At 29.7% G+C, this 23,103-nt stretch overlaps 1 protein-coding gene across 1 annotated transcript in view; it reads left to right on the top strand.

Annotated features, from left to right (window-relative positions):
- Window positions 1-23,103, top strand: part of LOC126733862 (nuclear pore complex protein Nup160 homolog) — a 68,016-nt gene that overhangs the window by 794 nt on the left and 44,119 nt on the right. The window contains exons 4-10 of the mRNA XM_050437283.1: window positions 47-164; window positions 221-410; window positions 464-651; window positions 705-862; window positions 7,816-8,061; window positions 8,112-8,266; window positions 8,323-8,537. Of these exons, the coding sequence (XP_050293240.1) occupies window positions 47-164; window positions 221-410; window positions 464-651; window positions 705-862; window positions 7,816-8,061; window positions 8,112-8,266; window positions 8,323-8,537 (1,270 nt within the window). The remainder of the gene's footprint in view (window positions 1-46; window positions 165-220; window positions 411-463; window positions 652-704; window positions 863-7,815; window positions 8,062-8,111; window positions 8,267-8,322; window positions 8,538-23,103) is intronic.

The raw sequence follows: 23,103 nt of genomic DNA on the forward strand, positions 1-23,103 counted from the left end.
TGACATCCAGGGCAAAGTATTTAATTTTGATTATTACCGTTTATAGGATGAATTGCTTGGGATCCACCAAAATTTGGCTACCCCCTCTATATTCTCCAAAGCGAGCAGTTCTGATGCCAGAAACCCAAACAGTTTTTATGTTTTTAATAACCCAACAATAGCTGGTAACTAAACATTTAACTAGGCACTGTAAAACTTACTTAATGTTGTATTTTCTTAGTTGATCAATTACCCAATTCAGCAAGTGCATTTTATGACGCTGATTCTGGTCAATCTATTTTCGTTCTGTCTTATCCTAACTCAGAAGCAGTTTTAATTAACTTAAATCCAGACGGACATACAATATGCCAGGAGCTTAAGGGAGAAACCCTGATGCCAAGGTTTTTGTCTGGGTTAACTGAAAAATTCAGGTAATATTTGTGTAAATGACTTGACTATTTTTTTAAATGAGACTATTGTCTAGGTCTAAAGGTGGTGATGAACAGCAAGTGGTTGCTACTCTGATTGAGGTGATCGATTATGAAATATACATATTGACTCTGACAAGGAATGGATTTTTGAAATTTTGGAATAGTAAAAATGCCCAATGTGACGCAGCCATTGACATTTTAACAGAACCTGGGAAGTTTGAAAATCACAGAATTCAAAATGGTACAGGGTAACTTCTAATTTGTCTCCTTCTACATAAATAAAATTTTTTTTAGCTGCACTGAGAAAATGCATCGGGAGCCCCGAAAGTGATGGTCGTTTGGCTCTGTTTATAAGTTTTTCAGTTGGTTCTCAGTTTCTTATCATAAATCCTGTTGTTAGTGATAACCGGCAGATCCAAATTGAAACTTTGCACTCCTTAATGTGCATCGAGGTAAGAGTTTTGTTTGTTTTAAGAGAGGAAGGGTTTAGTATGTAGAAAAATTGCTATAAAAAGGATATCACGACTTATCTCAGCTTTAACATTAATATTACAGAAATATTTATTTCTTTTAATGGTATTGATATAAATGACTTACTTTACCTAGCGAACTGCCAGGGATTTCATCTTGGTTATTCATTTATGGCACTGCCATTTTATAATAAGATAAAAATCACACAATCACTATTAAAGCTTAACTTATTCAAATCACACATACATATTTGATAATCAGGACAAAACACTCATTTAGAGTATAATATACCTTAGTAACTAACAATGTTTTCAAATCTAATCTAAGAAAGTTTAGATGAGATTTCCAAAACATAAATAGATAAGAAGGTTGATATCTTTTGATTTAAGAATAAAGGGCCCGAAAGATTCTCTCTGGTTTTTATTACCAATTGATCTAGCTGCTTTTTTTGTGAAAGAAATGCTATATTTATTTGACCCTGATTAGCTCAACCCAAGAATGAACCCCCTAACAGCCAAACATCCCAATGAAAGTTTTCTGCTTGAGGTCAGAAATTAGTCAAAAATTAGAAAGTGCAGTTCACCACTTGGCACTTATTAGTATTCCAAAAAAATTAAAATATTGTTAAAGTAGTTCAAACTTTAAAATTTAACTAGGCAATCTTATTTCTAAAGTATTTAATAAAAATTTAGATGAAAGTCTACATTTTCTGGACATCAGGTCCAGAAACTGGAAACAAAACCAATTACAAAAATGCCAAATTATCAATTGAAGAGCCGGTTATTTTTCTTTCAATTATAGTATAAAAAAAGTATAGTACAAGTATAAAAAATACATTTTATTAAAAAGAATTAATTTTTACACATCAAAATATACAGTGTGCTTATATTATGAATGTGGTTATTTATGTTAAAGATAATATAGAGTTTAAGAATATGAATATTTCTGAGGAACAGGTTTGTCAGGTCTCAGTTTTTTACCCAGGCGACTTTCTCTAAGAACAATAATTACAGGAGATTTTAATGCACATTTTAAAGTTATGTATACTCCAACACTACTATAGACAACTTATCCTGTAATCCTTATGATTTGTTTCATCTCTTAGACTACAAGGCCATAATAGGCTTTTCGAAATGCCTTAAATACAAAACAAATTAAGTTAGGAATAACTTACAGGCCAATAACACAGGAAAGCCTATTTTCTCTTTATAACAAGGTTGAAAGGTTTGAGTGGGATATTTTATCTGGAAATAATTCAAATAGTAATGGAAGTAAACATTTTTTTTTAAATTTATAACTGGTTTAATGTGTTAATGTGCCTCTTAAAAAATGGATAGTTGATGCAGGACATAAAAAAAAAAAAATAATAATAATAATAAATATTTTTTATTTGCATAGAAGAAACAAAAAAAAATACAAGTTTACAAAATCTAGTAATAAATTTACGCAAATAAAAGGCCTACAAATTCAGAATTCTGCCATGGCAGATTCTGGTCTTTAGCATTGTGGCCCCACACTTCATTAAAAAAAATGGCAATTTCAGTAACGCTCATTAACAGTAACACTTAACTAATAACTGACTAAATACAGCTTTTTCTTTAATCATATACCTAATAAACCTACATATTAAAGTTCTAAATTCTAAATTTGACAGTTTAACATCAAGCAAAACAATACACATTGCAAATACCCAAAAAACAGATTAAATTTTTTGTTAAAAAACAAAAACAAAAACATTATTACAGACAATAAATAAATAAATAAAATGATCCCAATACCAAAAATTGTAATAAATTACTCAAGAAAACAACCATTCATAAAGTTAAAAAAAACGAACTTAAATTATCCTATTCCAAAAAGTATTACATGAAATTGATAATCGGTCCGGATCCAAATTTAAAGAATTTATTTGATAAGCAAAATTGTAAGAAAATGATCGTTTAAATAACTGTGTTTTATGTCTCGGAATGAGAATAGTATTTCTTCTTAAATTTAAATGGTGTACATCATTTCTAAAAGTTATTTTTTGATAGAGATAGGGCGGACTACGATATATTAAAATTTTATAAAAAAGTATGAGCAATTCTTCGATTGCAATTGAGCAATTTGATTCTTGAAGTTTATGGAAAATGCGGTTTCTCCTGCGAATGCCAAATATTAGTCGAATGCAAGAGTTTTGGAGCTTTTGCAGTCTACCCCTATCCTCATAATCAAGACACGGCCATACACTACATCACAGTAATTACATTGTGAAAGGACCAATGAATCACATAAAAGCTTCTTAATATCTTTACTTAAATAGTGTCTATGCAAATAAATTAATTTTAAAACAAGATATGCCTTTTTAAGAATATTAGACATGTGATGTTTAAAACGAATATTATTATCTACTATAAGGCCCAAACTCTTACATTTGTCAACAACTGGAATTCTTTCGTCCCCCAATTTAATGTTTATACCATTTAAAATATTATTTACATTAGTTCGATTACCTATGAATATTATAGATGACGTCGAAGGATTTAATTTTAATAAATGCTTCGAAGAAACATCACAAATAGCTTGTAAATCCTGATTAATTTTAAAATCCAGATTGCTTAGGTGGTAAAATATCATTATTATTAAGAAAACTATGAATTTGAGAGTCTAGAATGCGTTCGAGAATTTTTGAAAACGTTGGTAAAATACTGATAGACCTAAATTGACTAAAATGAAAAAAGATGGATTATGCACTTTCGGCAATGGCAACACAAAGGCTTCTTTCCAGCATTTGGGAAAGTAGTTTTTATTAATACACTCGTTAACAATATGTAAAATAAAGGGTATAATAAAAGGACAGCATAGTTGAATTAACGTAATATTAAGATTATCCACCACTAATGCTTTAGACTTAATACGTAATATAATTGCAGAAATAGTATTATAATCAGTGGGACGAAAAGAAAACTTATTTAAGGTTGGTAATGCATTATGATCATAAAAATTAATTAACTCATCACAATTATCAATATTTGTCATTCTTGTACTATCTATAAAATATGAATTAAAATTGTTGGTATTTACAAAAGATTTAGGAATTTGCTTCTGCTTTGTTGGCAATATTTTTCTTAGTTCACGCCACTTGTCCTTGTATGTACAATTCTCAAACTTATCACTATAAAAAGCCCTTTTTTCCGCTCTAATCGCTGTTGTTGTATAGTTTCTAAGCTGTTTGTAATAATCCTTTAATGCCTTATTTCTTAATTTTTGCAATAGTTTAATATTATCTGTCAGCCACGGAGAATCTTTTTTTTTCGAACAACTATAGTTTTAATAGGAGCATGCTTGTCGAACAATTTGAGTAAGTTATTGTTTAAAAAATGTATCTTATCATCTATGGATTCGAATTCATATATTAAATGAAATGGAACAGCCTCCAAATCCTCTTGAAAGTTGTTTAGGTTTATATCTTTTAAGGATCTATAAGATACAATGTGCGGTTGTACAATAGACTCCGTGACATTAAATTCACAAAAAACGCCAAAATGGTCAGAAAATGTAGAGCTCATGATTCAGCTCAACAATTTGAGTAAGTTATTGTTTAAAAAATGTATCTTATCATCTATGGATTCGAATTCATATATTAAATGAAATGGAACAGCCTCCAAATCCTCTTGAAAGTTGTTTAGGTTTATATCTTTTAAGGATCTATAAGATACAATGTGCGGTTGTACAATAGACTCCGTGACATTAAATTCACAAAAAACGCCAAAATGGTCAGAAAATGTAGAGCTCATGATTCAGATTTGTAAAAATAAGATCTATAATTGAACTAGTGTTGTTGGTCATACGAGTATGCTCGGGGTTATAAGCTGCTTCAAATCGAAAGTTTCACACAAAGAAATAAGTTGAGTTGCATGACTGTAATTTAATTTAGATATATCAATGTTAAAATCACCTAGACACGTTATATTATTAAAATTAGAAAAAATGTCAATTAGTGTTTCCTCTAAAATTAAAAAAAAACTCAGAATATTTGAACTTGGAGGCCTGTAGACTATGCCGAAAATGTATGGCTCCTTACTAATAAAAATTTTTACCCATAAACTTTCAAAAAAATCATGACTTTCAGATAAAATAATTTTATATGATAAACCATTCCGGACATAGGCAACAATACCACCACCCCTAAGATTTTGACGATCATTTCTTATCAATTGATAATTACTAATCTGTATTGCACTACTATCAATATTAAGACTAAGCCAACTTTCGGTGACTGCAATCAGGCTAAAGTCCTTTTTACAATAATCATTCTTAAAATCCTCAAAATGAGCCAGCAGGGATCTACAGTTAATATGTGCTATTTTTAACGACATAAAATATTGCGATGAGTTATAAGTTTTTAGGAATAATATATACTTAGTTGTTGCATATTTAGGTACTTACTAGTTATGCACTTGTAATAAATTGATATATCTGTATAAAATAAAAGCTGAAGTTCTCTGGTTATAAAAAAGTCTTAGCCAAGAAACTATGTAACTACGTATATGCCTAAGTATAAAAAGTTAGTTTAATAATAAAGAATAAATATAAGGATTATACCTACACCCACACCCAAACAAAAAGAAAAAAAGCTAGTTTGTCGTAAAGTTAAACAAAAAGAGTTTAGTAAGCCAATCAGATATAAAAAAGTACCTGATGTTTTGAACTTGTTCTTAGGTTATTCAGTCCCAACATTGCTTATAAGGTCGATTAAATCACTTTCCGAGACTACACGATGCATCGAACCGTCACTTGTTTTGACATAAACATTGCCACTAGAACCCACGCAAATTTGTTTGTAAAAAGGTTTATTGCTCGGTTTAATAAAGTAAGCCGTAATTGAGTGAGATCCTCCTTAATGTAAACACCGGTGTTTTTTAAACATTTTTCTGCTTTTGAGTACCGACAAACGAATATCAGCAGTAGAAAACCGTACAAGCACTGCCGGCGGTTTACGGCCCGGAATTTTTGGTGAAATTCTGTGACATTTTTTTATTTCGCTACCGTTAACCTGCAATTTTAGTTTATTATTTAATATAGATAGTACGGTTTCTCGGACATTTTCATTTCGGTCATGTTTGATGCCGAATATACGGACATTGTTGCTGCGCATTGTTTGTTCTTGATTGTCTAGTAGAGTTCTAAGTTGACAGTTCTCTTCCTCCATCCGACTTAACCCTACTTTAAGGGCTGCGATTTCTTGGTTTTGAGCTTCTAGCTGTTCATCAAATTTTTCTCCTACTAATGCAGCTACTTTCGCAGCTATTTCAGAGAGAAATTTATCGTTAAACACACTAGAAATGATGGATTTTATTTCTCTCACATCTGTTGTTGAGAAACCCATTTTGGCGGGAAATGACAGTGGATGCCTTAAATGCAGTTAACTATCACAAACACTGGACACAAACACTCAAAAACAAGTCAATCGTATGAAAAGGCTACTGCTCACCCCTAACTGTATTATCTTGTAAAAAAAACAACTTACTTAGTTAAAAACACTATTTTGAGGGGATTTTTGAAGAGCGACAAACACTACTTTCTCTCTACTCGAGCGCCATCTCTGTTTTACACAATTTAGTTTATTTTATTTATATATATTTTTTTTACAACATTAAATGAATGGTGTAACGATAACCAGCTCATTATTATTATTATATTAGGCATGAGTAACAAGTTACAGGCTGTATTTATTTAGTGAATTACAGTATCAACAGCCATAGAGGCCAATTACAGATACTACCTATAAAATGTACTTACTACTCTAAAATGAAATCCAAATATAATATTAGCATATAAATATACAATGCACCTAATAAAAAGTTTAAAATATTTCTTATAATCTATAATATATTTAAGTATTTACAACCACCCACATTTATATTATCACATATCAGGCCTGAAACTGAGAAGCAAAAAGTCTAATGTCAATAATTTTAGTAAAATGTCTTAAATCTGTAATAGCAATATCAAGGTCAGAGGCATAAATTTTAAAATAATCACATGTTCTATATATTGGTAAATTCTTGTATATATTTGTTCTAGAACAATCAAGATGAAAAATTTGTCTTTGTCTGGTATTACCTAACATTAATGAAGAACTGCAACATTACCATAATTTGAGGAGCATCAATCTTATTTGTCAAAATTTTATAAATGTACACTAGGGATGTTTTAATGCGCCGATTTTCTAGGGATAATCTGTTAAATATTTCCAGAAGCAAATTATGGTTATAACCTTGTTCGGGATAATATCCAAATCTCTTAAAAAACATATATTTTAAAAATTTGCGATGTACACGCTCTATGGTTTTAATCCAGACGTCATATTATGGAGACCAATTTATGCTTCCATATTCTAACCTCGGTAGAACCAGACTATCAAACAGTTTTAAACAACACTCAACATTAAAGTTTTTGACAGTTCTAATAACGAAACCCATTATTTTGTGTGCCTCATTAACTGTGTTAATAATGTGATTAACACAATTAATCAGATTATTAACATTATTATGTGTTAATAATGTATGATAGGGTCCATCAAGGAACACTTAGACAGTTATAAAAACCTTTACAGACAAGCAAAAATGAATTAATAAATTATATTTTAGAGTTAAACATTAATAGTTCAAACATTAGTAATAATTTAATTTCCTTTTTATTTCCACTTTTTTATGTATGTTTCTAGACATTTTGACTTGTGCAAACACATATTGTGTAATGCATTACTAGTATTTGATTTGATGTAAAAATGACATCACAACTCATCTACACTTTAGATAACAAACTGTCTGCGACATATTGATGTTTACATTCAAGCACTTGGACATATAAAATGTACCTCCTTAACCTCAACCTCCAGGTTGTCTCCCTCTAATATTATTACACTGCATGATTGATTTTTCCTATTTAGACAGACCTAATAGATTTCTGCCTGCAACCAGAGCAAATTTGGATGGCTTGGAGGGAAAGCGAAGACGATTGCGTGATACAGACAATGTCACTGCAAACGAGAATTTGGACGCCAGTCGTAAAAGCGGTTATCAACGACACCCAACTAAACAGAGGCAATTTACAGTGTGACCCCAGGGAAGTTTATCTGCAACATTTGTTCCATCCGGGCAGATTTCCTATGCATATCATCAATAAATCTTTGGGAGTAAGTGATTAATTTAATTTAATGGGCCTTTATATAAAAACCGCGGGCAGATTTACAGAAAGTCCAGTATGATGGGCACGGAGATTAATTTAACATCGGTGGCTGCACTGAAACAAGCGATTTGTTTAGCCATCGAGAGCGATATTCAGAATTTCTTTTCTGAAGGAGAAGTGACTGATGAAGAGTATTTAGAGTATGCAGAATGGTATGAGTTTTTATAATTAGAAATAATTAAAGTGTGATATTAATGAGCTTTTTAAGGTGCTGGAGAAAGTTTTACTCCTGTTGTATTCAGTATCATCAAGTCAGTTTGAGACCGCTAGGGTTTATGCTGTTGCCCCAAAGTTGCGGCGCTATACTGTTAAAGAAGGGGACTTTTTCGTTTTTGAGACCCATGGAGTCTTTGGAAAATATGGCTTTGTGTAGTGATTTCATTAAAAAGAATCAATTTACTAACGTAGCTCCTTTGGAGGAAGGTAAGTTTTAGTAATATTCCTTGTTAAAAAGTCAATCTTCAGAAAGATAACCCTTTAAAACATTAAGACAGAAATTATGTGTAGCAATTTCTCTTGGTTAATTGATAAGTTTTAATATTTTTTGAAAGCCTTTGCATTCAAATCTCAACAAGCCTTGAATTTTAGTCCAATATAAAAATGTTATCCAAATCGATTTATGATATTGATCCAAAGGATAAAGATTGAACGAGAGTTCACGAACGCAGTCTGAGCGGTATTTAAGATTATGTGAGCCTCAAATATTCACATAGTTTTGTTGTTTTGATTTCATATTAATACTTTAAATTGGGTGTATCTCGTTTTTAATATGGCTCAGTGTCAGTAATTGTTTTAATTAGGAGATTTCCGTTGTTTTAGTAGAAGAACATAGACGTCGATTCATTCCTGCAACTCTTTGGCGCCAATTTTCTGTTTACATTTTTACGGTGCAGCTTCGTTCTTAACTTAACATTATCGATAAAAATGGGTAGAAACTTTAAGTACTGCAGGAATAAAGATTTTTCAAATTTTGTGTCATATAAATCGATTTTTTAGCCAAGCTGTTTTGACCGCCTTTCTGACGTGATAAAATCGGGCGGATATACGAAATATTATGTGTTAATAAATGTCAACTAAATGTTGACGAGGAAGAAAATACAAAGAAGAATTATGAACTTAAAATATCCGAGTTAATAGTTGAACTAAAGGATAAACGCATAAAAAGATTATGAAGAAATAGCCTAATTGTTGAAGACATTTCACTTTTTTCTATATCATCGTTTTCTATTCCTAAATAGTGTTTGGATCGACTGGAAATAGTGTTTTTCTGGCGTAAACTGTCTAATTATACTCGAAAAACATTACTTAAGTCCCATCCTCTTCTAATTTTTAAACTGAGATAAGGATATATAAATAGAAATTTGACTTTTTCATCTTTTTCTATATCATCGTTTCATTTTTTTAATAGTGTTTGGATCGACTGGAAATGGTGTTTTTCTGGCGTAAAGTGTCTAATTATACTCGAAAAACATCACTTTAGTCCCATTCTCTTCTAATTTTTAAACTGAGATAAGGATATATAAATAGAAATTTGACTTTTTCATCTTTTTCTATATCATCGTTTCATTTTTTTAATAGTGTTTGGATCGACTGGAAATGGTGTTTTTCTGGCGTAAAGTGTCTAATTATACTCGAAAAACATCACTTTAGTCCCATTCTCTTCTAATTTTTAAACTGAGATAAGGATATATAAATAGAAATTTGACTTTTTCATCTTTTTCTATATCATCGTTTCATTTTTTTAATAGTGTTTGGATCGACTGGAAATGGTGTTTTTCTGCCGTAAAGTGTCTAATTATACTCGAAAAACATCACTTTAGTCCCATTCTCTTCTAATTTTTAAACTGAGATAGTGATATATAAATGGAAATTCTACTTTTTCATCTTTTTCTATATCATCGTTTAATTTTTTTAATAGCGTTTCGATCGACTGGAAATAGTGTTTTTTTGGCGTAAAGTGTCTAATTATACTCGAAAAACATCACTTTAGTCTCATTCTCTTCTAATTTTTAAACTGAGATAAGGATATATAAATAGAAATTTGACTTTTTCATCTTTTTCTATATCATCGTTTCATTTTTTTAATAGTGTTTGGATCGACTGGAAATGGTGTTTTTCTGGCGTAAAGTGTCTAATTATACTCGAAAAACATCACTTTAGTCCCATTCTCTTCTAATTTTTAAACTGAGATAAGGATATATAAATAGAAATTTGACTTTTTCATCTTTTTCTATATCATCGTTTCATTTTCTTAGTAGTGTTTGGATTGACTGGAAATAGTGTTTTTCTGGCATAAGGTGTCTAATTATACTCGAAAAACATCACTTTAGTCTCATTCTCTTCTAATTTTTAAACTGAGATAAGGATATATAAATAGAAATTTGACTTTTTCATCTTTTTCTATATCATCGTTTCATTTTCTTAGTAGTGTTTGGATCGACTGGAAATAGTGTTTTTCTGGCATAAAGTGTCTAATTATACTCGAAAAACATCACTTTATTCCCATCCTCTTCTAACTTTTAAACTGAGATAAGGATATATAAATGGAAATTCGACTTTTTCATCTTTTTCTATATCATCGTTTCATTTTCTTAATAGTGTTTGGATCGACTGGAAATAGTGTTTTTCTGGCGTAAAGTGTCTAATTATACTCGAAAAACATCACTTTAGTCTCATTCTCTTCTAATTTTTAAACTGAGATAAGGATATATAAATGAGAATTCAACTTTTTCATCTTTTTCTATATCATCGTTCTATTTTCTTAATAGTGTTTGAATCGACTGGAAATGGTGTTTTTCTGGCGTAAAGTGTCTAATTATACTCGAAAAACATCACTTTATTCCCATCCTCTTCTAACTTTTAAACTGAGATAAGGATATATAAATGGAAATTCGACTTTTTCATCTTTTTCTATATCATCGTTTCATTTTCTTAGTAGTGTTTGGATTGACTGGAAATAGTGTTTTTCTGGCATAAAGTGTCTAATTATACTCGAAAAACATCACTTTAGTCTCATTCTCTTCTAATTTTTAAACTGAGATAAGGATATATAAATAGAAATTTGACTTTTTCATCTTTTTCTATATCATCGTTTCATTTTCTTAGTAGTGTTTGGATCGACTGGAAATAGTGTTTTTCTGGCATAAAGTGTCTAATTATACTCGAAAAACATCACTTTATTCCCATCCTCTTCTAACTTTTAAACTGAGATAAGGATATATAAATGGAAATTCGACTTTTTCATCTTTTTCTATATCATCGTTTCATTTTCTTAGTAGTGTTTGGATCGACTGGAAATAGTGTTTTTCTGGCGTAAAGTGTCTAATTATACTCGAAAAACATCACTTTAGTCTCATTCTCTTCTAATTTTTAAACTGAGATAAGGATATATAAATGGAAATTCGACTTTTTCATCTTTTTCTATATCATCGTTCTATTTTTTTAATAGTGTTTGGATCGACTGGAAATAGTGTTTTTCTGGCATAAAGTGTCTAATTATACTCGAAAAACATCACTTTAGTCTCATTCTCTTCTAATTTTTAAACTGAGATAAGGATATATAAATGGAAATTCGACTTTTTCATCTTTTTCTATATCATCGTTTCATTTTCTTAGTAGTGTTTGGATCGACTGGAAATAGTGTTTTTCTGGCGTAAAGTGTCTAATTATACTCGAAAAACATCACTTTAGTCTCATTCTCTTCTAATTTTTAAACTGAGATAAGGATATATAAATGGAAATTCGACTTTTTCATCTTTTTCTATATCATCGTTTCATTTTCTTAGTAGTGTTTGGATCGACTGGAAATAGTGTTTTTCTGGCGTAAAGTGTCTAATTATACTCGAAAAACATCACTTTAGTCTCATTCTCTTCTAATTTTTAAACTGAGATAAGGATATATAAATGGAAATTCGACTTTTTCATCTTTTTCTATATCATCGTTTCATTTTCTTAGTAGTGTTTGGATCGACTGGAAATAGTGTTTTTCTGGCATAAAGTGTCTAATTATACTCGAAAAACATCACTTTATTCCCATCCTCTTCTAACTTTTAAACTGAGATAAGGATATATAAATGGAAATTCGACTTTTTCATCTTTTTCTATATCATCGTTTCATTTTCTTAATAGTGTTTGGATCGACTGGAAATAGTGTTTTTCTGGCGTAAAGTGTCTAATTATACTCGAAAAACATCACTTTAGTCTCATTCTCTTCTAATTTTTAAACTGAGATAAGGATATATAAATGAGAATTCAACTTTTTCATCTTTTTCTATATCATCGTTCTATTTTCTTAATAGTGTTTGAATCGACTGGAAATGGTGTTTTTCTGGCGTAAAGTGTCTAATTATACTCGAAAAACATCACTTTATTCCCATCCTCTTCTAACTTTTAAACTGAGATAAGGATATATAAAATGGAAATTCGACTTTTTCATCTTTTTCTATATCATCGTTCTATTTTCTTAATAGTGTTTGAATCGACTGGAAATGGTGTTTTTCTGGCGTAAAGTGTCTAATTATACTCGAAAAACATCACTTTAGTCCCATTCTCTTCTAATTTTTAAACTGAGATAAGGATATATAAAATGAGAATTCGACTTTTTTATCTTTGTCTATATCATCGTTTCATTTTTTTAATAGTGTTTGGATCGACTGGAAATGGTGTTTTTCTGGCGTAAAGTGTCTAATTATACTCGAAAAACATCACTTTAGTCTCATTCTCTTCTAATTTTTAAACTGAGATAAGGATATATAAAATGAGAATTCGACTTTTTTATCTTTTTCTATATCATCGTTTCATTTTTTTAATAGTGCTTGGATCGACTGGAAATGGTGTTTTTCTGGCGTAAAGTGTCTAATTATACTCGAAAAACATCACTTTAGTCCCATTCTCTTCTAATTTTTAAACTGAGATAAGGATATATAAAATGAGAATTCGACTTTTTTATCTTTGTCTATATCATCGTTTCATTTTTTTAATAGTGTTTGGATCGACTGGAAATGGTGTTTTTCTGGCGTAAAGTGTCTAATTATACTCGAAAAACATCACTTTAGTCTCATTCTCTTCTAATTTTTAAACTGAGATAAGGATATATAAAATGGAAATTCGACTTTTTCATCTTTTTCTATATCATCGTTTCATTTTTTTAATAGTGCTTGGATCGACTGGAAATGGTGTTTTTCTGGCGTAAAGTGTCTAATTATACTCGAAAAACATCACTTTAGTCCCATTCTCTTCTAATTTTTAAACTGAGATAAGGATATATAAAATGAGAATTCGACTTTTTTATCTTTTTCTATATCATTGTTCCATTTTCTTAATAGTGTTTGGATCGACTGGAAATGGTGTTTTTCTGGCGTAAAGTGTCTAATTATACTCGAAAAACATCACTTTAGTCCCATTCTCTTCTAATTTTTAAACTGAGATAAGGATATATAAAATGGAAATTCGACTTTTTCATCTTTTTCTATATCATCGTTTCATTTTTTTAATAGTGCTTGGATCGACTGGAAATGGTGTTTTTCTGGCGTAAAGTGTCTAATTATACTCGAAAAACATCACTTTAGTCCCATTCTCTTCTAATTTTTAAACTGAGATAAGGATATATAAAATGGAAATTCGACTTTTTCATCTTTTTCTATATCATTGTTCCATTTTCTTAATAGTGTTTGGATCGACTGGAAATGGTGTTTTTCTGGCGTAAAGTGTCTAATTATACTCGAAAAACATCACTTTAGTCTCATTCTCTTCTAATTTTTAAACTGAGATAAGGATATATAAAATGAGAATTCGACTTTTTAACTTTTTCTATATCATCGTTTCATTTTTTTAATAGTGTTTGGATCGACTGGAAATGGTGTTTTTCTGGCGTAAAGTGTCTAATTATACTCGAAAAACATCACTTTAGTCTCATTCTCTTCTAATTTTTAAACTGAGATAAGGATATATAAAATGAGAATTCGACTTTTTTATCTTTTTCTATATCATTGTTCCATTTTCTTAATAGTGTTTGGATCGACTGGAAATGGTGTTTTTCTGGCGTAAAGTGTCTAATTATACTCGAAAAACATCACTTTAGTCCCATTCTCTTCTAATTTTTAAACTGAGATAAGGATATATAAAATGGAAATTCGACTTTTTCATCTTTTTCTATATCATCGTTTCATTTTTTTAATAGTGCTTGGATCGACTGGAAATGGTGTTTTTCTGGCGTAAAGTGTCTAATTATACTCGAAAAACATCACTTTAGTCCCATTCTCTTCTAATTTTTAAACTGAGATAAGGATATATAAATGGAAATTCGACTTTTTCATCTTTTTCTATATCATCGTTCTATTTTTTTAATAGTGTTTGGATCGACTGGAAATAGTGTTTTTCTGGCGTAAAGTGTCTAATTATACTCGAAAAACATCACTTTAGTCTCATTCTCTTCTAATTTTTAAACTGAGATAAGGATATATAAAATGAGAATTGGACTTTTTTATCTTTTTCTATATCATTGTTCCATTTTCTTAATAGTGTTTGGATCGACTGGAAATGGTGTTTTTTTTGGCGTAAAGTGTCTAATTATACTCGAAAAATATCACTTTAGTCTCATTCTCTTCTAATTTTTAAACTGAGATAAGGATATATAAAATGAGAATTCCACTTTTTTATCTTTTTCTATATCATCGTTTCATTTTTTTAATAGTGTTTGGATCGACTGGAAATGGTGTTTTTCTGGCGTAAAGTGTCTAATTATACTCGAAAAACATCACTTTAGTCCCATTCTCTTCTAATTTTTAAACTGAGATAAGGATATATAAAATGGAAATTCGACTTTTTCATCTTTTTCTATATCATCGTTTCATTTTTTTAATAGTGCTTGGATCGACTGGAAATAGTGTTTTTCTGGCGTAAAGTGTCTAATTATACTCGAAAAACATCACTTTAGTCCCATTCTCTTCTAATTTTTAAACTGAGATAAGGATATATAAATGAGAATTCAACTTTTTCATCTTTTTCTATATCATTGTTCCATTTTCTTAATAGTGTTTGAATCGACTGAAAATGGTGTTTTTCTGCCGTAAAGTGTCCAATTATACTCGAAAAACATCACTTTAGTCTCATTCTCTTCTAATTTTTAAACTGAGATAAGGATATATAAATGAGAATTCAACTTTTTTATCTTTTTCTATATCATTGTTCCATTTTCTTAATAGTGTTTGGATCGACTGGAAATGGTGTTTTTCTGGCGTAAAGTGTCTAATTATACTCGAAAAACATCACTTTAGTCCCATTCTCTTCTAATTTTTAAACTGAGATAAGGATATATAAAATGGAAATTCGACTTTTTCATCTTTTTCTATATCATCGTTTCATTTTTTTAATAGTGCTTGGATCGACTGGAAATGGTGTTTTTCTGGCGTAAAGTGTCTAATTATACTCGAAAAACATCACTTTAGTCCCATTCTCTTCTAATTTTTAAACTGAGATAAGGATATATAAAATGAGAATTCGACTTTTTTATCTTTTTCTATATCATCGTTTCATTTTTTTAATAGTGCTTGGATCGACTGGAAATGGTGTTTTTCTGGCGTAAAGTGTCTAATTATACTCGAAAAACATCACTTTAGTCCCATTCTCTTCTAATTTTTAAACTGAGATAAGGATATATAAAATGAGAATTCGACTTTTTTATCTTTGTCTATATCATCGTTTCATTTTTTTAATAGTGTTTGGATCGACTGGAAATGGTGTTTTTCTGGCGTAAAGTGTCTAATTATACTCGAAAAACATCACTTTAGTCTCATTCTCTTCTAATTTTTAAACTGAGATAAGGATATATAAAATGGAAATTCGACTTTTTCATCTTTTTCTATATCATCGTTTCATTTTTTTAATAGTGCTTGGATCGACTGGAAATGGTGTTTTTCTGGCGTAAAGTGTCTAATTATACTCGAAAAACATCACTTTAGTCCCATTCTCTTCTAATTTTTAAACTGAGATAAGGATATATAAAATGGAAATTCGACTTTTTCATCTTTTTCTATATCATTGTTCCATTTTCTTAATAGTGTTTGGATCGACTGGAAATGGTGTTTTTCTGGCGTAAAGTGTCTAATTATACTCGAAAAACATCACTTTAGTCTCATTCTCTTCTAATTTTTAAACTGAGATAAGGATATATAAAATGAGAATTCGACTTTTTAACTTTTTCTATATCATCGTTTCATTTTTTTAATAGTGTTTGGATCGACTGGAAATGGTGTTTTTCTGGCGTAAAGTGTCTAATTATACTCGAAAAACATCACTTTAGTCTCATTCTCTTCTAATTTTTAAACTGAGATAAGGATATATAAAATGAGAATTCGACTTTTTTATCTTTTTCTATATCATTGTTCCATTTTCTTAATAGTGTTTGGATCGACTGGAAATGGTGTTTTTCTGGCGTAAAGTGTCTAATTATACTCGAAAAACATCACTTTAGTCCCATTCTCTTCTAATTTTTAAACTGAGATAAGGATATATAAAATGGAAATTCGACTTTTTCATCTTTTTCTATATCATCGTTTCATTTTTTTAATAGTGCTTGGATCGACTGGAAATGGTGTTTTTCTGGCGTAAAGTGTCTAATTATACTCGAAAAACATCACTTTAGTCCCATTCTCTTCTAATTTTTAAACTGAGATAAGGATATATAAATGGAAATTCGACTTTTTCATCTTTTTCTATATCATCGTTCTATTTTTTTAATAGTGTTTGGATCGACTGGAAATAGTGTTTTTCTGGCGTAAAGTGTCTAATTATACTCGAAAAACATCACTTTAGTCTCATTCTCTTCTAATTTTTAAACTGAGATAAGGATATATAAAATGAGAATTGGACTTTTTTATCTTTTTCTATATCATTGTTCCATTTTCTTAATAGTGTTTGGATCGACTGGAAATGGTGTTTTTTTGGCGTAAAGTGTCTAATTATACTCGAAAAATATCACTTTAGTCTCATTCTCTTCTAATTTTTAAACTGAGATAAGGATATATAAAATGAGAATTCCACTTTTTTATCTTTTTCTATATCATCGTTTCATTTTTTTAATAGTGTTTGGATCGACTGGAAATGGTGTTTTTCTGGCGTAAAGTGTCTAATTATACTCGAAAAACATCACTTTAGTCCCATTCTCTTCTAATTTTTAAACTGAGATAAGGATATATAAAATGGAAATTCGACTTTTTCATCTTTTTCTATATCATCGTTTCATTTTTTTAATAGTGCTTGGATCGACTGGAAATAGTGTTTTTCTGGCGTAAAGTGTCTAATTATACTCGAAAAACATCACTTTAGTCCCATTCTCTTCTAATTTTTAAACTGAGATAAGGATATATAAATGAGAATTCAACTTTTTCATCTTTTTCTATATCATTGTTCCATTTTCTTAATAGTGTTTGAATCGACTGAAAATGGTGTTTTTCTGCCGTAAAGTGTCCAATTATACTCGAAAAACATCACTTTAGTCTCATTCTCTTCTAATTTTTAAACTGAGATAAGGATATATAAATGAGAATTCAACTTTTTTATCTTTTTCTATATCATTGTTCCATTTTCTTAATAGTGTTTGGATCGACTGGAAATGGTGTTTTTCTGGCGTAAAGTGTCTAATTATACTCGAAAAACATCACTTTAGTCCCATTCTCTTCTAATTTTTAAACTGAGATAAGGATATATAAAATGGAAATTCGACTTTTTCATCTTTTTCTATATCATCGTTTCATTTTTTTAATAGTGCTTGGATCGACTGGAAATGGTGTTTTTCTGGCGTAAAGTGTCTAATTATACTCGAAAAACATCACTTTAGTCCCATTCTCTTCTAATTTTTAAACTGAGATAAGGATATATAAATGGAAATTCGACTTTTTCATCTTTTTCTATATCATCGTTCTATTTTTTTAATAGTGTTTGGATCGACTGGAAATAGTGTTTTTCTGGCGTAAAGTGTCTAATTATACTCGAAAAACATCACTTTAGTCTCATTCTCTTCTAATTTTTAAACTGAGATAAGGATATATAAAATGAGAATTCGACTTTTTTATCTTTTTCTATATCATTGTTCCATTTTCTTAATAGTGTTTGGATCGACTGGAAATGGTGTTTTTTTGGCGTAAAGTGTCTAATTATACTCGAAAAACATCACTTTAGTCTCATTCTCTTCTAATTTTTAAACTGAGATAAGGATATATAAAATGAGAATTCGACTTTTTTATCTTTTTCTATATCATCGTTTCATTTTTTTAATAGTGTTTGGATCGACTGGAAGTGGTGTTTTTCTGGCGTAAAGTGTCTAATTATACTCGAAAAACATCACTTTAGTCCCATTCTCTTCTAATTTTTAAACTGAGATAAGGATATATAAAATGGAAATTCGACTTTTTCATCTTTTTCTATATCATCGTTTCATTTTTTTAATAGTGCTTGGATCGACTGGAAATAGTGTTTTTCTGGCGTAAAGTGTCTAATTATACTCGAAAAACATCACTTTAGTCTCATTCTCTTCTAATTTTTAAACTGAGATAAGGATATATAAATGAGAATTCGACTTTTTCATCTTTTTCTATATCATCGTTTCATTTTTTTAATAGTGTTTCGATCGACTGGAAATGGTGTTTTTCTGGCGTAAAGTGTCTAATTATACTCGAAAAACATCACTTTAGTCCCATTCTCTACTAATTTTTAAACTGAGATAAGAATATATAAATGAGAATTCGACTTTTTCATCTTTTTCTATATCATCGTTTCATTTTTTTAATAGTGTTTCGATCGACTGGAAATGGTGTTTTTCTAGAGTAAAGTGTCTAATTATACTCGAAAAACATCACTTTAGTCCCATTCTCTTCTAATTTTTAAACTGAGATAAGGATATATAAATAGAAATTTGACTTTTTCATCTTTTTCTATATCATCGTTTCATTTTCTTAATAGTGCTTGGATCCACTGGAAATGGTGTTTTTCTGGCGTAAAGTGTGTAATTATACTCGAAAAACATCACTTTAGTCCCATTCTCTACTAATTTTTAAACTGAGATAAGGATGTATAAATGAGAATTCGACTTTTTCATCTTTTTCTATATCATCGTTTCATTTTCTTAATAGTGCTTGGATCCACTGGAAATGGTGTTTTTCTGGCGTAAAGTGTGTAATTATACTCGAAAAACATCACTTTAGTCCCATTCTCTACTAATTTTTAAACTGAGATAAGGATGTATAAATGAGAATTCGACTTTTTCATCTTTTTCTATATCATCGTTTCATTTTTTTAATAGTGTTTGGATCGACTGGAAATGGTGTTTTTCTGGCGTAAAGTGTCTAATTATACTCGAAAAACATCACTTTAGTCTCATTCTCTTCTAATTTTTAAACTGAGATAAGGATATATAAAATGAGAATTCGACTTTTTTATCTTTTTCTATATCATTGTTCCATTTTCTTAATAGTGTTTGGATCGACTGGAAATGGTGTTTTTTTGGCGTAAAGTGTCTAATTATACTCGAAAAACATCACTTTAGTCTCATTCTCTTCTAATTTTTAAACTGAGATAAGGATATATAAAATGAGAATTCGACTTTTTTATCTTTTTCTATATCATCGTTTCATTTTTTTAATAGTGTTTGGATCGACTGGAAGTGGTGTTTTTCTGGCGTAAAGTGTCTAATTATACTCGAAAAACATCACTTTAGTCCCATTCTCTTCTAATTTTTAAACTGAGATAAGGATATATAAAATGGAAATTCGACTTTTTCATCTTTTTCTATATCATCGTTTCATTTTTTTAATAGTGCTTGGATCGACTGGAAATAGTGTTTTTCTGGCGTAAAGTGTCTAATTATACTCGAAAAACATCACTTTAGTCTCATTCTCTTCTAATTTTTAAACTGAGATAAGGATATATAAATGAGAATTCGACTTTTTCATCTTTTTCTATATCATCGTTTCATTTTTTTAATAGTGTTTCGATCGACTGGAAATGGTGTTTTTCTGGCGTAAAGTGTCTAATTATACTCGAAAAACATCACTTTAGTCCCATTCTCTACTAATTTTTAAACTGAGATAAGAATATATAAATGAGAATTCGACTTTTTCATCTTTTTCTATATCATCGTTTCATTTTTTTAATAGTGTTTCGATCGACTGGAAATGGTGTTTTTCTAGAGTAAAGTGTCTAATTATACTCGAAAAACATCACTTTAGTCCCATTCTCTTCTAATTTTTAAACTGAGATAAGGATATATAAATAGAAATTTGACTTTTTCATCTTTTTCTATATCATCGTTTCATTTTCTTAATAGTGCTTGGATCCACTGGAAATGGTGTTTTTCTGGCGTAAAGTGTGTAATTATACTCGAAAAACATCACTTTAGTCCCATTCTCTACTAATTTTTAAACTGAGATAAGGATGTATAAATGAGAATTCGACTTTTTCATCTTTTTCTATATCATCGTTTCATTTTCTTAATAGTGCTTGGATCCACTGGAAATGGTGTTTTTCTGGCGTAAAGTGTGTAATTATACTCGAAAAACATCACTTTAGTCCCATTCTCTACTAATTTTTAAACTGAGATAAGGATGTATAAATGAGAATTCGACTTTTTCATCTTTTTCTATATCATCGTTTCATTTTTTTAATAGTGTTTGGATCGACTGGAAATGGTGTTTTTCTGGCGTAAAGTGTCTAATTATACTCGAAAAACATCACTTTAGTCCCATTCTCTACTAATTTTTAAACTGAGATAAGGATGTATAAATGAGAATTCGACTTTTTCATCTTTTTCTATATCATCGTTTCATTTTTTTAATAGTGTTTCGATCGACTGGAAATGGTGTTTTTCTGGCGTAAAGTGTCTAATTATACTCGAAAAACATCACTTTAGTCCCATTCTCTACTAATTTTTAAACTGAGATAAGAATATATAAATGAGAATTCGACTTTTTCATCTTTTTCTATATCATCGTTTTATTTTTTTAATAGTGTTTCGATCGACTGGAAATGGTGTTTTTCTAGAGTAAAGTGTCTAATTATACTCGAAAAACATCACTTTAGTCCCATTCTCTTCTAATTTTTAAACTGAGATAAGGATATATAAATAGAAATTTGACTTTTTCATCTTTTTCTATATCATCGTTTCATTTTCTTAATAGTGCTTGGATCCACTGGAAATGGTGTTTTTCTGGCGTAAAGTGTGTAATTATACTCGAAAAACATCACTTTAGTCCCATTCTCTACTAATTTTTAAACTGAGATAAGGATGTATAAATGAGAATTCGACTTTTTCATCTTTTTCTATATCATCGTTTCATTTTTTTAATAGTGTTTGGATCGACTGGAAATGGTGTTTTTCTGGCGTAAAGTGTCTAATTATACTCGAAAAACATCACTTTAGTCCCATTCTCTTCTAATTTTTAAACTGAGATAAGGATATATAAATAGAAATTTGACTTTTTTATCTTTTTCTATATCATCGTTCTATTTTTTTAATAGTGTTTAGATCGACTGGAAATAGTGTTTTTCTGGCGTAAAGTGTCTAATTATACTCGAAAAACATCACTTTAGTCCCATTCTCTTCTAATTTTTAAACTGACATAAGGATATATAAATAGAAATTTGACTTTTTCATCTTTTTCTATATCATCGTTTCATTTTCTTAATAGTGCTTGGATCCACTGGAAATGGTGTTTTTCTGGCGTAAAGTGTGTAATTATACTCGAAAAACATCACTTTAGTCCCATTCTCTACTAATTTTTAAACTGAGATAAGGATGTATAAATGGAAATTCGACTTTTTCATCTTTTTCTATATCATCGTTTCATTTTTTTAATAGTGCTTGGATCGACTGGAAATAGTGTTTTTCTGGCGTAAAGTGTCTAATTATACTCGAAAAACATCACTTTAGTCCCATTCTCTTCTAATTTTTAAACTGAGATAAGGATATATAAATGAGAATTCAACTTTTTCATCTTTTTCTATATCATTGTTCCATTTTCTTAATAGTGTTTGAATCGACTGGAAATGGTGTTTTTCTGCCGTAAAGTGTCCAATTATACTCGAAAAACATCACTTTAGTCTCATTCTCTTCTAATTTTTAAACTGAGATAAGGATATATAAATGAGAATTCAACTTTTTTATCTTTTTCTATATCATTGTTCCATTTTCTTAATAGTGTTTGGATCGACTGGAAATGGTGTTTTTCTGGCGTAAAGTGTCTAATTATACTCGAAAAACATCACTTTAGTCCCATTCTCTTCTAATTTTTAAACTGAGATAAGGATATATAAAATGGAAATTCGACTTTTTCATCTTTTTCTATATCATCGTTTCATTTTTTTAATAGTGCTTGGATCGACTGGAAATGGTGTTTTTCTGGCGTAAAGTGTCTAATTATACTCGAAAAACATCACTTTAGTCCCATTCTCTTCTAATTTTTAAACTGAGATAAGGATATATAAATGGAAATTCGACTTTTTCATCTTTTTCTATATCATCGTTCTATTTTTTTAATAGTGTTTGGATCGACTGGAAATAGTGTTTTTCTGGCGTAAAGTGTCTAATTATACTCGAAAAACATCACTTTAGTCCCATTCTCTACTAATTTTTAAACTGAGATAAGAATATATAAATGAGAATTCGACTTTTTCATCTTTTTCTATATCATCGTTTCATTTTTTTAATAGTGTTTCGATCGACTGGAAATGGTGTTTTTCTGGCGTAAAGTGTCTAATTATACTCGAAAAACATCACTTTAGTCCCATTCTCTACTAATTTTTAAACTGAGATAAGAATATATAAATGAGAATTCGACTTTTTCATCTTTTTCTATATCATCGTTTCATTTTTTTAATAGTGTTTCGATCGACTGGAAATGGTGTTTTTCTAGAGTAAAGTGTCTAATTATACTCGAAAAACATCACTTTAGTCCCATTCTCTTCTAATTTTTAAACTGAGATAAGGATATATAAATAG

This window comes from Anthonomus grandis, chromosome 3 (genome assembly GCF_022605725.1).
Source record: "Anthonomus grandis grandis chromosome 3, icAntGran1.3, whole genome shotgun sequence".
Taxonomy (NCBI): domain Eukaryota; kingdom Metazoa; phylum Arthropoda; class Insecta; order Coleoptera; family Curculionidae; genus Anthonomus; species Anthonomus grandis.